The 19,153-nt window shown below is 38.2% G+C and overlaps 1 protein-coding gene across 2 annotated transcripts; it reads right to left on the minus strand.

Annotated features, from left to right (window-relative positions):
• Positions 1-1,714: 1,714 nt before the first annotated feature.
• LOC125762988 (high-affinity choline transporter 1) lies at positions 1,715-19,020 on the minus strand. Of its 2 annotated transcripts, none has more exons than XM_049425663.1 (10): positions 17,409-19,020; positions 10,578-11,176; positions 8,803-8,910; positions 8,260-8,714; positions 8,061-8,190; positions 7,659-7,980; positions 7,029-7,071; positions 5,979-6,208; positions 5,794-5,905; positions 1,715-5,717 (listed from the first exon to the last, which is right to left on the minus strand). In XM_049425663.1, exons 2-10 carry the CDS (start codon positions 10,741-10,743, stop codon positions 5,490-5,492), a joined length of 1,794 nt encoding a protein of 597 aa, XP_049281620.1. In that variant the 5' UTR covers positions 10,744-11,176; positions 17,409-19,020; the 3' UTR covers positions 1,715-5,489. The 2 variants fall into 2 exon arrangements, with proteins under 2 accessions (XP_049281620.1, XP_049281621.1); XM_049425664.1 differs by lacking the exon at positions 17,409-19,020 and adding an exon at positions 12,886-13,543.
• Positions 19,021-19,153: the final 133 nt, after the last annotated feature.

Here is a 19,153-nt window from a genome sequence, read left to right on the forward strand (position 1 = left end):
TTTTCCAAAATAGTTTTGCGATTCTGTAATAAATTTATTGTTTTGATGAAGTCTATGAGAAAGGCAAGTTTCTTAAGCCCAGTGACGATGTTTCAACACAACGGACCATCAAGAAAGCTCGTCGACGGATGCTGTTGACTCTTATGATAAAAACGACGGGTGTTGTTAACAGTACCGCAGATTTGTCCGTTCCGTTTTCTTGCGTGTTTGGCGCTGCAAAATCTTGTCATAATTTTTCCAGTAGCCAGAAGAAATTGTAACAAGATAAATAGGTGAACGAAGATGTTTTTGGCCACCGCGTCATACACCGGGCAAAATACAATCGGGATCGTATATTAGGAGTCAGATAGCACCAATTAGATGTAGATTCGAGTAGCATAAAGATAAAAACCCTTGTTTCGAACTTGTTCGGCTTTTTCTCATTTCTTAGGAGATTTTCAAATTAATAGAATTTTTTAATTTTTTTATTAATTTTTAGTTTTATTTATTTTAAGCATTATTTAAGTGAAAAGAAACATATATCAGTAAATTTGCACTAAAATACATAAATTTATAAAATTTTTGCTTAATTTCTCAAAAAAAACTTGAAAAAAAGGAAATTTTCAAAATAATAGTTTTTTTTTTATTTTTTTATTATTTTTTATTCTTTTTTTTATTTAAAGAATTATTTGAGTGAAAAGAAACGTATTTCAACAAATTCGCATTAAAATACATCAATTTATAATATTTTGCTAAATTACTCATAAAAAAGCTAAGGCTCTAGCCGTAGGAAATTTTCAAAGTAATAGAATTTTATATTTTTTATTCTTTTTTTATTTAAAGTATTACGTGAATGAAAAGAAACATGTTTCAACAAATTCGCATTAAAATACATCAATTTATAAATTTTGCTAAATTTCCCAAGAAAAAGGCTAAGGCTTTAGCCTTGGGAGATTTTCAAATAATAGAATTTTTTGGGAAATGTCCACGAGTTGAGATTTTTTTTCTGAATTAACAGAGATTCGCGTGCATACTTTTTTAGGATGCCAACTAGCTGATCGCCCTTAGTGACGACATGCTCAACCTGGTCATGGAAGCTCAACTTCTCGTCAAGGAGCACGCCTAGATCCCTGACGGAGCTGTTACGGTCAAGGGTAATACCGTTTAAAGTATACGTGCGAATAAGGGGATTACGCTTCCTGGCGAAAGAAACGACAACACACTTCTCGACCGTAGGACAACTCGTAGGACCACATCCAGTTGAGCATTTGACCCGGCAGACCAAAAATTTGAAGCTTGGCGATCAGTAACGAATGCGGAACACTGTCAAAAGCTGCCTTGATATCCGTATAAATCGGGTCGACCTGGAAGACTGCATTGATGGTTCTGTGACAGAGACTAACAAACTCGACCAGATTGGTAGATGTCGAACGGTTGGGGACAAACCCATGCTGACCGGCGCTGATATAATTCGATGCAGCAGAGTTATTAACATTATGCCGCGATAGTTATTAACATTGGATTTGTTGCCCTTTTTGGGCACCGGATATAGCCACGAGGTTTTCCAACAGGCAGGGAAGACACTTTCATCGGTGACCTGCGGCAGGAACGTGTCGGCAAAGCACGCAGCGAAGATATCACAAACATCCGAACTTCTATTAAGTTTTCATGCGATATGTAACACTACAAAAGGGATTGCAAGAACGCCGGGTTCTTGCGAATAGAGAATAAAATGTTAGCTTTATCCCACAATCAATTCACACACTTTGATGTGAACTGAACGTTTGATTTTATTTATTAACTTCAGGCATTTCTTTCCCGTCCACATCCTTTCCACGCATCGTCGTCACTTCACATTGATCCTGGGATAATTCAATCCAAGTTTGACGGACAAGACATCACACTACGCATTTCGTTCACTCAGTCCGATCACTAGGTTTGTTTAATCTTTTGCTTTTGGTTTTCTACATATACATATGTTTGTGTGTGTGTGTGTGTGTGTGTTTGTATAATTATCTTAATGTTCTAATAAAATACATGTACATCTATTGGGATTTTCGATTTTCTTTTGTTTCTGGGAGCCTTTTTTCTTCATTTCTTTTATGACTGTTGCGTTAAATGCTTTTCATCCGATACGTTGAAGCTGTCTACAACAACGGTCTAATATTAAAATGCATTTTTTGTTTGTTTGGTGGATATTTTCAAGCGGGATTATGGGATGTTTGAGGAAATTGCTAAACAATTAATTGGAATGGTTTTGTTTTGGTTGAATTGGTGGCTGCTTAAATTTATTTTTCCATAACAATGTCAGTTTACTTTCTTTGAAGCTCACGGCAGATATGGTTCTATTTGATTTTAAATTATTCTCATATGTATTGTTGTTTTTAACCCAACAGTAAAACACATAAGGTAGGATATTCCATTTTCTTTTTTGTGTCGTTTAACAATATTCGTAACCTGCTGAAGCGCGTGTAGTTTTGGTTCAGTTCCACTATGCTCTAATTGTACCGTTTTTACTTTTTTTGGTTTGGTTAGCCTGTCTGTATCCAACTGTTGCCAGGTATATATAATGCATATGTTAGTATTTATATATGTACGATATGTGTCGATTTTCCTTTTCTTTTCTTTTTTGTTTTTGTTCGGATGGAGGCTTACCCATTAACAACGATGATGAGTATATCTTCTGCTGTTGTACGTTTCATTCACTGCTCCCATTCAATTAAGCCTTAACTCTTTGCTTTACAATAAGTGTAGGTTTTACTAGATAGAATTTCGTTTTCACAATTTGTAAGTCCACTCAGATATCAACAATTAGCGCAATTAGTTGCTTCAAACAAATGTATTCCATATTTTTGTTTTGGTGACATTCTCTTGCCAGGTGTTTCACGTTGTGTGCGGATCGGTTTTGTTTAGTGACTTACCCGTCCAACGTTACGCACACACGATTGCAATCGAATGTTTATCCTATGTTAAATAGTAGCACAGCTAAGAACAACATTTTGTAACTTTTTTTGGTTTTGATATTACAATAGAGTTTCGTTTGTTTGTTTTTTTCAACAATCTAACAAGTCAAGTGTGGATCGTTTAGTGGCCAGATTGCCACTAAAAGTTCCCAGCAGTAAGATTTTGCAAATAGATTAATGGCCAGTGCCACGGGCACGATTGTTTAATAGGAAAACGTAAAATGGATCAGTTGATGAAAGTCAGATCGTAAGCGAAACAACAAACATTCTCGATCGTTACGATCGATCGATCGAACGGTGAACAACATGCATGTAACACTTAAGAAAAGAGAGGTACATTAATAAGAGATGGCCACAGCACATTGTAAGCTTAGACGGTATGTAATAGCAGCAACTACAGGGTGTGTAGCGAAAAGGCAAAACTTAACGAAAAAAATTTGGTTTTTTAGATTTTTCGGAGCGCGTTGGGATCCTAGCACAGCAGCAAATCGTTTCGTTGATGGGATCGATATGATCGGATTTTTTATACAACCTCGAAACACAACACACCGATCGGGACACCAGTTTCACAGGCTCACAAATGGGGGTAGTATTTACCCTTATCAAAATTCCACCAAGGGGGAGGCACGTCAATAGAACAATTCGGTTTAAATGGTACAGCTCGTGAGGATAGTTAAAGTGTTCGGTTTCTTTGCTTCTACATTTGATATACCTTTTTAATCACTTAGTTTAATCTCCGTTTTTCTATCTTCCGGATGTAAAACGTAAATGCATTCTAACAGTGACGAAGATCGAACGTGGATCGAAACGAGGGACAGAAGATTTCAACGCTGGAAGGTCACTGATTGATATGTTTTTGTGTATTTCGATTCGCCTCTTGCTTAGTTTCTTCCAGGGGTTTTTACTCAACATAATCTACACTTCTCATTCTACTTTAGCTGTTTTGCCTTTGTTTTTAGTGTACTAAGAAACTCTACACCGGCTCTGCAGAAGTAACTTTCATGTCTCGTCTTAGTAATACGTGTCTGAAAACACAGCTTTTCTCTTTTTGAAACGCTTCACTTACGACAGTATAGTCGAGTCGTTTTACGTTATGTATTTAGCTGTGTTTGTTTGTGTGGTTGTATTTTCTTTTTGTTTTGTTTCATACAACTATACATTCGAAATCTATGGTATGGGTTTTGCTTTCTTCTTCCAACAGACTTGTATGTATATTTTTATATGTATATTTATAGATGTATATATATATATATATATTCTTTCCTAGTAATATATCATCGATATGTTCCAGTGAAGTAGCAACTTACAGTTGAAGTTGTTTATACTTGTTTTTTTTTTTTTAATGATATGTTCGTACCGCTCACCTGCCCGGGACTTAATTATCAGTTCTATAGGTTTGTTTCTCTCATTTTTCTCCACACACATACACACGTCAACGCTGTTCGTTCGTTCCATGCTTTTGCTTTTGCGACTAAACTCTGCAACAACATCTTAACAGGAATTAGGTTAAAGTTGAAAACGATTTTTTGTCTGAACAAAACATTAACAATAGGAAATCCATCCATGTTTTTAAGCAATTTTTTTACCTTCTCATCCTTTGTCTCTAGCACCTTTATTTTTTAAACATTTCCATACGCTCTTCAATTAAGTATCTCTGTAAATTGATTCATTTCGAAACTTTAAAGCTTGTCTATGTAGGAGGATGTGAAATGAGTAAAACAAAAATAACCGAAAATTTGAACTAAATGCATAACAAACAACTTTCCTGATAATCCTTTCATACGCTTAGCGATTTTCAACATTCCTATCTACTCGTACAAATGTTCACAAATGAGGAAAACTAAAACTGAAACGGAAAACACTAGGTTGAAAGTAAACACTATTCCATTTCTTCCATTGCTAACATGCGTTTAAAATTTGCTAAGAATTAACCATAACGGTCGCCTGTTCCATGTTCTGTCCTGCAATTTACCACCGTTCATTAGGAGATGGTTTGAAAACCAACTAACAGTTATAGGTAAGTATAATCATTACTAGTTTTTGTTTTGTTTCGTTAACATATGTATAATAATCCCTATCGTTTTGTTTTCTCCCCTATCATACTTGATATGTATTTGTTGCTTGATGAACATGCATCCTAGGGTTTGTTTTAGTTGCTTACTTTACTCCCTCCTGTATGCTATTGATTTGATTTGATATGTATTCGTTACTTGCTCTTGTCTTTAAACGTTTGCGTGTCACTTTGTTTCCTTCATTTTCTTCCAACGCTAGTGGCTCTAAGGTCTTTATTATTTTTTTTCACTTTGCATTCCAACTTACTGCATATTTGTTAATACTACACCTGTCCCACGTGTATCTTTGATATGTATTTGTTGCTGATAATTCGTCACTTTATACGGTTCACACGGTTGTGGGGTGGAGCACACTGCTCCAAATACTGCACTGCTAATAAAGCCGTTTACGTTCGTCTGCCGGTTCGGGTTCGACCGTACTGCTGCCAGCCGGATCCGTTCAGTCAAACCGAACGCCGGTACCGGTGGGTGCGTTTCAAAAGGCCGTATGAGCCTGGGCCGGGCCGGTGCCTGGGACGACACTGCCCGGTACTGCGACACCACCACCTCCGCCTGCGGATTGTTGCATCTGTCGCTGTGCCTCTACTACCGGCAGATCGTCGTCCGGTTCGAGGGCCGGATTTATTCGTCCGTTGCGTTCATCCTTACCAACCATTGTAGCTGCACCGTACATACGCGTCATACCACCAGCCATCACCGAGAGCTACAACGGAGGTTGGGACATTTTTGTTTTCGTTTAATAATTACAGCATGCAAAACAATTGCAAAGTATACATTACCTGTTCGCCTGAATCCGATGGCTCACCGACACGGTGCAACTCTTCGGGAATATTGACCACGCAACGGAAATAGTCGTAGTGTGGTGCAAACCGTCCAGTTTCAAATACCCACCTGGAATGGGGGAAACAAAACCAACTCATTACAAATCAGGATAATTTTGATGAGTGGTTAGCAAGATACATACTTCGTCCACCAGGACACGCCTACCAGTGTGATCAAACTCATGATCATGGCCATCGTTCGGAAGGGGAACATCTGGGTGCTGGTTTCTTCATTGTAGCCCGGATAGTGGATTAGAGCGGGCAGACCGAGCATGGCTTCACCCCCTGATAGACGCACCAGGAACGCAATTATGTACGCTGCCAAGCTGCCGTACGTATTGCAATGATGCTTGAAATGTACCACCATCAGAAGCTGTTGAAAGAGAACAATACCATTTTAATTTCCTGTAAATAATGTATATTTGTTGGGTGATGAAAAATCATAATTCTCATGGTTGTAAACTTTGACGACTATAAATCGAATTTTTCTTCAGTCGGAAATATGCCATTACTTTGTATTAGAGTTATGGTGTTTTGCATTTTTAATGTTGAGATATCTGTAATAACTTCTTCTTCTTCTTCTTCTTCTTCTTGGCGACCTTACACGGTCACGCCGGCCATTTCTGGCTTACTAGACTTATTTTACCACGTAGCCGGATAGTCAGTCCTTGCTACGGGGGGGCGGTCCGGATGGGATTTGAACCCAGTCCGGCCGTGTGGACTGGCGCCGTTTATCACATGCACCACCCCCCCCCCATAACTTAACCCCATAACCCATAACATAACAGTAATAACTTATTCACTCTGAATTAGTCGTTTTGAACTCTTCAAAGACAACTCTTAGTCACCCTCATTTCTCATTACTCTTAGTCGCCCTGGACTAAAATAGAAAATAGAATAACAAGGGTCTCGAGACCTCTGTTGGTGATCTAAATAATATCTTCGCCAACATTAAAAAAACAAAAATTAACAAGATAGACCACCATTCCAATATTATTCTAGGATATTTATTCCAAAAACTATTTATTAAACTTAATCGTGAAACAAATTCGTGGCAGAAAACTCTAAATATTGCATTCTGCGTATAATAATAAAATGGAAATAAATTTCAGCACTAAACTACCCAATTATTTCCAATGGTATTTACTTCATGTTACAACCACAAGCGACATGGTTTGATTTATTTTACTTACCTGCGGGAAGAGAATACAGTAGACCAGATCGGAACACATTGACCTGCGCACCAAGAAGCACCAAGAATGAAACAAGAAGAAAATGGATAATTTTGATAAATCGTTCAATCTACACCTTCTGACAAACAAAAAGACGATTTGATACTGAACCGTGGGAAATGCTATTGAAGAAAAAAAAAAGCAAACGGGCCCCCGGTCACCCATTGTCGTTGAAGAAATTCTACAACGTGAGTGCATAACACCCGATAGCGAGTTCATCACAAAAGAACTGGTTCTTCTACTCATGGGTATGTGTTGAGTAGTGCTTGGAAAATCGACCGATATTGTTTTCCATTAGTATTCCGCATGAATGCGGTGCACAAGAATGTGTAATAAAGGAAAAGGAAGGAAGGAAAATGAAGACAGAAAGAACTCTCGTCTGGGTGATTCACCGGCAAGTACCACTATCATAACGTTCTAACGAGAAGGTCATGTATCACTTACGTTGTAAGAATGGTAAAGGAGTCGTTTCTGAGATTTGTAACACGAGCGCGATATTCAAAGCGCGGCATGATGCCATTTGGTTCTCGTTCCATAATCAAGTATATCACAGCACACTAAAAGAATGAAAATGGATCTGGACAGACTTACCAAAGCCCATAGATGGAGGGTATGGTGAGGGCCATAATGGTGGACAGTACACCGACGACCAGGATGGACACACGCATGACCCAGATAATTTCCATCTCAGAGGCACGCTGCCGGAAGATCAACCGATAAACGTTGCGGGCAAACATCGAGGAAGCGGACAACACGGACGAGTCCGCCGAAGACATGACGGCCGCTGAGACGGCACCAAGCCCAAAAAATGACACAAAGTCCGGCGTCAGGTATTGGAGCACCATCGGCAGAATCATACTCGTTTCCTGGGTTGTTAGTGGCCATGGTCCCTTATAGTCTGTCTCGTTCCAGGCTGTGGAATGTGGGTCACAGATAAAACAAAGTTATTATTATTAGCACTGCACTCGATACTAGGTCAGACACATTGCTTACGTGTTGCCTTTGCGATGGCACCAATGAGAACGGGTGGAATGGCCATCAGGATGCAACCAAACGCTGCTACGTAGGAAAGGATTTGAGCCCGTCCAGCCGTTTTACTGGAAAGCACACGCTGGAAGTATACCTGTAAGAAGATGCAGAACATAAATATTAGCATAATGGTTTTGGGATGCCATCAGCACGTCGACCATACCTGCCAGGGAATACCACCAAATATTAGCAACAGTCCGTAGTCGAGATAGAACCATGTGTACCCTTCGCCGATCTCACCGATCCAGTCCACGTCCATCGACGATAGACTTTTGACGTGATCGTTTGCCCACGCAAACGGAATACACATCCACAGCCCGATGAAGATACAGAACAGCTGTATCACGTCTGTGTACGCCACAGAGTACAACCCTCCGAACAGGGTGTAGAAGACGGCGATGCACGCCGACAGGATGACCGAAGTCTCCTGCTCCATGTCGATGATGACCGACAGGGTGGCGCCGAGAGCGGCCAAAATACCTGCCGCCCAGAACACTTCACCGCAGAGTGCGGGCAGAAAGAGCAAACCTCCCATCCGCTCACCGAAGCTGTCCTGCAAAGGGTCCAGCATGGTAATGTAGCCCTGTTTTCGCATTGGATTCGCGAAGAAGATGCCACCTGTAATGACAAACATTAGACATCATGGAATTACCATTCTACTCCTTTGTAGAAAGTGCTCCGAAAGGGGAAAAGGTTTGTGACCTACCAAACACTAAGCTGAGCGCATAACCGAATGGAGCCTGACACCAGACTAAACCGGATGTGTAGATTGCTTCCGCCGTGCCATTAATGTAACCACCACCGACCCAGGTTGCTGCAGAAAAGGGGAAAGGCGGACATAGATTAAGCAAACAAAATGAATATAGTGTACACATCATGGTCATTCCGGACAATCAATTAAACGCAATGACAAAAGTGATATATTAAGTATTAGTATTAACTATTAGATATAAGAAATGCTTCAACGATTCTTTATGAAATTTATATATATTTTCAATAGTTTCTTTAGTTGCTTTATGTTGGAAAATAAATATATTGTACAATGTTAAGCTGTCATGGGCAAATTTTTAGATTATTTAAGCAACATTAATTAAAAAGGCATGTATGGCGCCGTCTACATGATATGATTCCTACTCGATTTTTCACTTTCTGGGAATCTTCTTTGCCTGTATTGATACGTTCGAGTAAAGGTGGTCAATATATATTTCGACTCTATAATCGTGGTTTGTCGTTGAGTCGTTGTGAGAAATTCTCACGGAGTGCTGGCTGTAAATTTTCGGAGTTTTTTCCACCAAGCCGAGAAAGCCGTAATCGTCGCGCGCCGTTCTGTTTGTGACTGTGTATTCGTCTGTCAAGTTAATTATTACATAGTTCATTTGCTAATCCTAAAGTTCACTTACTGCCCTAGATGAATAGTCCAATTAACTAATTCCCTTTCAGGTCGTCCGTGAAACATTTCATGAAAGATTTCCTATAATTCCTGTAACTCCGAATCTATTTTCAACAGTCGTAGTTTAGGAATCATTCAACTATTACATAACACTGGAAGGGGGAGGGAGATTAGTACCAGCGTTACGATTTATGACACAAAGGAGAAGGTCCTAATTTATTTTGCATAACATAAAAAAAGATATTTCTAAAATTCTGATTTTTTAATGCAAATGAGAAAAATATCAGATATGGTGTGAGTAGTAGTATGAAAAGTAAAGTATTGTTCGACTCTTCGACCCTTCGAAAAATTTCCCTAGAATCATCAGTAAAATCCTCCAGAAACAATTCTTCGACACCAAGAGAATCTACCATCCATTATGTAATAAAATGTGAAGGGACAAGACATCCAACAAGGGCCTCTTGTTGTTTCGAATGATGAAGCTGCCTCCTTGCCAAAGCAAACTATTTTTCTAAATAAAGTATTATTAGCAAATATGATCACAGAACACTCATGGTTACTTTATTTAAGAAATTGGAGAAAGGAAATGCTTCCAGCGTTACGTTTTGTTGCGATAGAGAGGGAAGGGGTAAAAAGTTCACAATTTTTGCGTTACGTAATAGATGAATCATCCCTTACTATATTAAATTTGAGATACCTTAATTTCCATGCTTTTAACCCTAATAACTTGTAAGTAGTCGAAATTCCGTCAACATATAAATAACATTTGGTTCATATACTAAAACACAATTTAATCCAAATAATTTACTTCAACGAAAAGTGATCACTGAACCGAGGTGTATTACTGTGGAACACGAAATCATTCCACCAAAAAAGCAAAACACTACCAAACAATAAATGATGTAACCTTTTTTGATTTCCCAACACCATCCACATATCGCATCCACCTTCATCTTGCAAAAAGTGATTTATTGTGGCGCACTTCTTACAGCAAAGATGAACAGCAGCATCCGCTTGTTCTTTGGCAAGGCCATGATATGGGTACGAATATGTTTTTCGGTTTCGGGCGATTTACTGCCTACGCTACTTACCGGTCATGGTGAAAATACCGACAAACAGACCGATCGAACGTCCGGCCAGCATAACTTCCTCCTCCGAATCATTTCCGGACTCCTTTTTCCTGCCTGCCCATATCCCGACCGCAAGGATCAAGATGTAGAACAGAACGATGCTCACAACGCCGGCAATATTTATCATGTTGGCTGTTTTGCGAAATGCGTCAGTAAGCGATCAGTGCCTTCCCCGCGCCACCAATCCAGCAGAGACCGATTAAGTCTCCGTATGTCAACTTAATCACAAACGTGATATTGCAATGCGTTCGGTTGCTTTTGCCTCGTCCGGATTCTTCAACGCCACAAAGACACAAATCTACCAGATTGCACAAGACGTGGGCAAACGTCCTTGACACTGGCAAAAGTTTGTCCTGCTATCGCGGCTTACGGTCAACGGTTTTTCACTCTGTTTCTGGTTCTGCACACCTTAGCGTTGGCGTAACATGGCGTTTTATTATGTGTGCACGTTATGCTTTCCGGAGACGTGCGCCGGCTTTTATTTCCGGCGGGGTGGGTTTAGTTATTTATATCGCACAGTCGCAGGTCGTTGTCTTGTTGGTTCTAGCAGCAAAAATAATCTGAAATGAAAGCATTCGAGCGAAGATGTTAGTTAAAAGGTTTACACATAGCAAATGTAGTTACGATTGTATGAGGATATTGTTTTACAAGATATTATTTATTAATTCAGACATTAGGGAAAACTTAAATTGCTTCTTGTTTATTCTTTCTCGCCACGGTCTTGTCTTTTTGCTTAGTCACTGATAAAACGTTTATTAACATCAATTATGGATGGTTATCTGTTGCTAAACATTGTTGGGTATTAATTAATATCCACGATGGATTTTTCTTGTAAGTAATTAAAAGTAAACAAATTAATTTATTATTTTGCGTTTCGATTATTAAAAGATTGAGTAATAGGAAATTATATTCTCTTTGTTGCACATAATAACAGATTTTCAAAAATAGAATTTTCTAAATCAAATTAAATTTAAATCATGACTATTATCATTGATACTACAGTAACCTATATGCCTATTTTTTGGTAATTGTTTAAAGAAGAAAATAAAAGACTGAAGTAAATGTAGTAAATGTAGTAAATACGACATTCTGCCCTAAATATTTTGATTCTATCAACTAACGCATATCATCAGCACAATATAAGTACAAAACATAGTTTAATACATTTAATAAAAAAATAATATAATTATTTTTAATTTTAAGAACATAATGAAGAGAATTGTTAGAGATATCCCATTTTCTATTAAATTTTTTACGCAACAAAAAACAACTAACACATTACATAAAAAAACAAGCATAAACAAAGTACGTGAAACAGGCGAAAAGCTCAACAATGTAAAATGGGAAGGTAAAATGATTGATAGCATCAATCAATATTTGTTAATTATTCAATCATCTTCGATTGATTTTTTTTAAATTCTCGACAACCTATACATCTTATCTTTGATTGTATGCCCAATCCATGATTTATTAAGTTAATACGCGAGATATAAATAAACTAAAATGTATAAAATGAAGCCGAATTTATATGAATGTATCATAAAACGTATACGTAACTAAAGATTCAATTTAATGTACACCACCCTCGCCATACTATCACACTAAACTGTTCCTTTTTTGTGCTCCAAAGGATCAACCTTGTCACGAATATCTTAACGTAATCACCATTGAGAAAATCCTGACTTTATCCACATCTGAGTGGTTTACAGTTTGCTGCAATCTAGAGCTTATTGATTTTCGAATTTTCTCCCATAAAGCTTTGCAGAACGTCATCGCCGTTCGTCAAGGTCTGACCACTTTTCTCGTTGTAGTTCCACACACGTGTGCACTTGCTTGCCGTTCGCCCACGAACCCCGGGAGTGGAAAGAATTTTCACTGAAAGAAGGAGCTCCGGTTTGCTTTCCAACTATGACGATGACGACGAATACAACGATCATGATTTATGGTACAACTTTGCAAGCATGTTTTATCATCATCTGTTCCCTCTGCAGGGCAAGACCCCTTTTGTGCTTTGTGTGTGCCATGAGGTACAATCGTTACAAATGCTCAAATAGTTCCCTTTAGGGCACACGGTTTTCAATACGGCGTTGAAGCATAATAAAATAGTTTGCTCACGGTGGCATTCAAATCACTTGACTCTCGATTGTATTTTATTGTAGTAGTAGTGCATAGAATGGATTTTTTAGGGCAATTTGGACGAAAATTGTATGAAGAAAAAGTGCAAAACAATTGGAGTTTATTTTTGGCATGCAGTAAAATTCACGGTTACCTCTTTTGGTGAAGCGTAGTAATTAATTAGATTGTTTTTTTATTGTTGACTGTGCTAGTGAGCTGATTTCGAAGGTATCTTAAGTTACATACAAGCACATTGCACTAATTTCAAAAGTATTTCACCTCTAACGCCACGTGTTGAATGTTTTAACTCAATTATCTGAAAGTGTTGAAGCACTGCCAAATGTATAACGCCGCATTGAATGCTCAATTGAACATGTTGCTATAAAGGCATTTCCCACTTGTTTGATATGATGCCAAGACGAAGAGTTTATTATTTTGAATAGCTGTACGAGTGTTCTAGATAAATGAATTAAAAGATAACGAGCAATTCTGTCACTTAGCACAATCATCAAAAAACAGATTTAGTATCACTTTGTCTTACAACTATCGTCATTATACAACTCAAGGACATTTGAAGGACAATGACAGAATATAAAAAAACAATGCAAAAACGATGCAAATGACAGCCGACAAGAAGTGTAAAATAACAATTTGATTGGTTTTAGATATGTTAGAAATAATATCACATAAACCATTTATCATTTTTCACACTCATAATTATAAATTATTTCGCTACCAAAGGAATAGAACCTGAACAAACTCAAGTATAAGTCTACCATAAACAGCACCTGTATCAGTTCCGAATTGAAATTTGAAATTAAACAACAATTTGAAATTAAAATGAGCAATTCCTCCAAATAGGGTAATGAGTAAAACAACAAATTCCACTTTGCCACTTGTTTTTCCAGCCAAATTTTGTATAAAAGAGCGTTTTCATCGTTCATTTATTCGAGGCAGCAATTTAGTCATCAACTTCCACTGTATACCCTCTTTGTCTAGCTTCCATTACCCCATAACACAATAATCCAGTCGAATTGAAGCTATTTTTTCACTGCTCTAGTGAGTGAGTGACAGGATTTCTCGTACCGTAATCGAAGATTATTCAATTTTAATGATTTCACACAACTTGTCTAATAGACGGAAGAAAATGGGGTACAAATGCTTAAGGTCGACTGATACGGTGTTTATAAATTAAATTTTTCCAAAATGAAGCGTTGGAATTCTTAAATTGGGTAAAAGGTTTTTTTTGTGTAATAAATCGGAAACCTCTAACAGTTTCAGTTCCTTTAACATTGGTGTGCTGCTCCGTTTAGCTCTAATTTCGTTACGGTTATGTTACCATTCGTTATGGTAAGTGATTGATTTGATCTGAAATATGAGCATCGTGTGGATTATTCTGCTGGATGGGAACGGAAGCAGGAAACGCGCTACCGATCCGCAGCAATCTTATCAGATCTAGATGCATAATTTACTGCTTGTGATTGTCACTTGCTGCTGCAGTTTTGATTGCTTTTTTCATTAGTAATGAACTTTAACGTTCGAACGGTAAGTGAAAGATTGTTTGAAATAAAGTATATTTTATGGTAAGTGATTTAAAATGTGTTTTAGAGGGTTCAATGTTTACGTATTGTTGAAGAAATACGAGTGTTGTGAGACATAATATACATTTTGTAGCATGATGGTGTGAATTTACTCGAGGGAAAGATGACAATAACTTTAAGATTCAAGAACAAGATTCAAATTCACTAAATATAATACAACATTAAATGTTCTGTATTTTTTTTATGGACGATGCTGTTTAACTTGAAAAGCAACATCACAAAAACTGTTATCATGTACACGTTGCAGATTTGGTGTGTGTGTTTTTTTTTATGTATAAAATATATTTATGTTAACACAACTGCAGCTGATCTATATCAAGATAGGAACGGTACTAAAGAGCTTCTGGCTTGTTCTATAGCAAAGACACGAATATAAAGGGTCTAAACCGTCTTGCCAAAAACGAGAAGATGATTTTTTGTTCAAAATTTCCTTTTTTCATATCTTATTAACTGCATTGGGAAGCTCTAGAAATAAACCTTTCTAAATATAAAAAATGAACACTTAAATGACACATAAAATAACTCCACAGAAACATAGCTTAATATGTTCTACAAAGACAATTGATAAGAAGCTGCTGTGTTCATTCGTAATTGGAATATTGGTAATTTCATTAATATAATATAATGTATAAAACATTTGGAGAGTGTCTTTTCCTACCCGTTGGTTGTACATAAACAAAAAAACCTCTCAGCCTAATTTTACTTTTACGTAATATTTTCCAAAACGTTTGTATTTTTTCATTTTTTGTTATAGCTTTGTGTATGTAGAATACTTATGTTTCAAGTTTTCTAATCTACATATTAGTATAAACATTATAGTCTTACACTATTCTTGTAGTAAATAATAGCAAGATTCCCTGATTAGGATTTTTAGGAGTAGGATTTTTTTTAATTGTTAACTTTTCTACATTAGGTAGAATTCGACACGTGTGAAATATTATTAAAAACAAAAAAAACTATATGAATACTACAAACATTCCAGATAATTTATAATTAGCCAGCTGTTTATATTTTTCAGTTTTTATGTGTATACTTTCACTGCAGTTTTAGCATATTTCAAACTATTTCAAACTGTAACAAAATTGTTATACAAATGCAAAAACACCACACAATCGTTCAAACATCAACAATAAAAAAATTGATCCACAACCAGGCGTCTCCATTGAATTGTTACATCACATTAAAATCTAAATCTCCCACTTATTCACTGATTTCGGCTGTTCATTGCAATCATTTTCAATACAGCATTCCTCACAGGCACAAATTAACACCTTAAACACACACAAAAAACTTCAAATTTGGCTAATTTCAATTCCTACGCAAAACGCAGTTCACCAATAATAAAGTTTCATTAGCCACTATTTATAACACGACGACGTATAGCGCGCGGTTAGTATGTGACAACGTTTTGGGTCCGCAAAATGGCGGAAAACGCCGATACAATAGTCGCGTGGAAAGCGGATGCTATGGAGCTAAGGGTAATATATACAAACAACAACATTAACGTCCTACCATGGCGAAGGCTTAAGACAATTACGGAACGCACTGAAAATGACAAGCGTGAGAGGGTATTGGTATTTTGAGGAAAATACAAAAAAAAGTAGATGAGCAGATGAAGGAATGATAAAATCACAAAAAAGCTCTCACGCTCTCACGTGGTTCGTAAGCTTTCGTGGTAAAAATGAGACTCAAGCCGCGTACATTTGTGCAGAGAAAGTATAAGGCCATATGATGAAGGAGCGAGCAGAGTAGAGTGTGAACCATTTTCTCCCCTTGAAGTCTCCTGTAAACGGTTTTTGACTGTGTGAGTGTAGAGCTTGGAATTCGTGAGGGCGGTCAGTGAAAATGAAGCTTCACCGTTGTATACGTGTGCATAGAGTCGTGTACATGTTCACGATAGACACGTACAGCATAAATGAGTGACAGGGAGGGATGTAGGGAATGAAAGAAAGCCAGCAATAGGTAAACGGATAGTAAAAGCTATTTCCGTTGAGCCGGTATTTGTAACTTTGGCACGGACAAGAAACAGTACTAGCGCACATGCCGAATCGCACACAATCGATAAAACGAACACACATGGACGACTTTGGTTCTTTTTTTTCGGTACATACGACAGTGGGGGGGTACGTCTTATTTTCACACACAAAAAAAACGCCATTTAGGCTGTGCAAATACTACTTTGTTTGTGCTTAATTGCATCTATTCGGTGGTGAATCGTGACGGCATATAGCGAATAGCTTATTCGTATGCCCTGCTGAAAGCGTTATTTAAAACACAAATAGTTCGCTAAGCTGAATTTATCCTTCAGGTGATACAGTAAAAGAAGCAATATGAAATCGTTAAAATTTTGGGGGAATTAAGGAAACATAAATCTTACGCTGATTTTCCTAACGACAAAAGGATACGTCTTTTAAGAACGACCGCGTGACTTCTTCCAAGTTATTCATTAGGAATTAATGAAACGAAAGTAAATTAGTAAATTGTACTGATTATTGTAGCTACATTATAAAAAGCTTTTATTCTCATGGCTTAACGACGTACTATAACAACCATTATACGATCTATTGCCAGCAATATTACAGCTTAGTAGACTTGTTTTAATCAAAGCTAGTAGGTTAGTAGCTTAATAGTCAAGGTTTCAATATCAGAATAAGAACCTTAGTACCGGTTTTCTACTAAAGCCCTTTTTTACTGTTCAACTATAAAATGTACTTAAATTCTTTTTATTATAGCAACATTTTAAAACACCCTAAAAATGAGACCTCATTATGAAACAAAGGATACCTTTTTAGTACTCAAATCTATCAACTCAAAAAAAAACAGCTGAAGATACTTCTGAGAAAAATTATATCACATTCACAAAATCCAACAAATCCGACTATCCTAAGGGTCTAAAGGGAGACCGCATGAGATGAGATGAAAAGCACCAAGTGAGATGAGCTAACAACGAATCAACAGTGAGAGTGAGACCTGAGCGAAGGAATGTAAAGTAATGCGTTATGTAACGTAACCTTCACACACACGCACGCACATCCATGCACGTACAGCACAAAAAACCCTTTTTGCGTAAGCTTACCCGCCAGTGCTTGTTGTTTTGCGCTCCTTTCCTGTGCCCTTTGATTAAAACGTTCGTATTTTTCGCAAAAAAAGGATGCTGCTAGATAGCAGATTGAAGACGCGCTGGCAAAGAAGGCGCGATTAATAGACGGCGTGCAACGAAACAAGCGCAGCAGCAGATGATGACGCGTATGAAACACACACACACGAGCTCATTAATAGAGCACACTGTATCGTTGCTTTTCTTCCTTAAGCGGATCACTTTTCACGATTTTCACAAAACGATTGCCTTGATAATGGCGCGTGCAAGTAGGACAATTTCCACACGAAACACTGGTAATGCACTAGTATTTGTGCCCCCGTGAAGGAACGGATCGCCGGATTAATTTCTAGTTAGGGGAACATCTTCGATCACTTTTCTCTGTTCCAGTTCAGCTACTGAGATTACCGCAACGATAATTTGTGCACGAAACTTACTAACTTGTTTGCGCGCTTCTGTAAGGACTTCTGTAAGGTCCTTTGGGCACTACGGAAACCAAAAAACCTCCTCACCTTGCACACACAATCACTAACGTCACAACTTCGATTGTTTCTAGACTTCCCTTCGATGGTGAAAGTATTGCTGGTAATCCCTGCTGATCTATGCTGCTACTGGGTGCGGAGAACTAGCTTAAGTTTTTCTGTTGGGGGGATCTCGATGAATGTGCGTAAAACCTTAGTGCTTGGGCGTGTGGATATGTGTCTGTGTGCTGATTTGTTCGATTTGCTGCAGATAGTCCTGTCCCCACCCGGCGGGGGCTAGCAAAAGCAGCTTTGCGAATGGAAACTCTGGTTGAAGAAATGGGGGTTTTGTTTTCTTTGCGCTTTTGCTTTACTGTCGAGGACAGCTGTCGCCCCACCGTAGGGATGTCTTCTGAGACGGAGAATTTCTTGTTCTGAAGCGTAGCCCGCACATGTGCCCACCACCGAGATGCACCAGAATGTCTGCCTGTTCCCCGAGGTCTCTCTCTTTAGCTCGAACGACCACGAACGCGACGATCCGCACTGGTTAGCATCAGAAACTGTACTCCGGTCAAGCACTTGTGCGCTGAACCTACGGTGCACCGAAAATACACATGGAAAACTGTGCTCACATTCTCACCGCTCTCCTCAAAACCGTTTGCTCTTTCCTGCTCAATGAGAGGACGATTAGAAGCTGCACGTGTATGGGTGTTTTGTGTGCGAGTCCTTTTCATTGGACAGCCCACCAGGTTCAAAGGCCACCAGCACTGTATGCGAGCTTTTTCGACTGGTACCCACTATTTCCTGCTCCCTGCTGGCACACAAATCTGCTGTGTTACTGTATGTGATTCGTATGAATGAAATGATTCGTTGTGCATACCTACACTTACACACACTACAACACAACACTTGCGTGTGGATAAACACATTTTCGACCGTGCAAAGAGCGACGATGTAGCAAAGAGACCCCCGAAAATAACAAGAGCCATCGTCAAATGTAAAGGGAAAGCAACGCTTGCTATGGTTGCAGACAGAAGTGCACTCCGTAATCTTCACTTTCAGCGTGTGACGTAAATACATATACGAATATATTATAGCGTGACACGTGAAATGAAGTTTAGTAAAAACAAAAAAAAAAGTATAACTGTGCAGCCATTTTGAACTAAAAAAAATATTTCATAAAAAAGCTTAGGCAGCGCGCTGTGAACAGCCAAACAAACCAGACAAACACGACACTGTTCGAAAGGTGCTCTGCCAATTGTC

This window comes from Anopheles funestus, chromosome 2RL (genome assembly GCF_943734845.2).
Source record: "Anopheles funestus chromosome 2RL, idAnoFuneDA-416_04, whole genome shotgun sequence".
In the NCBI taxonomy this organism is placed as follows: Eukaryota; Metazoa; Arthropoda; class Insecta; order Diptera; family Culicidae; genus Anopheles; species Anopheles funestus.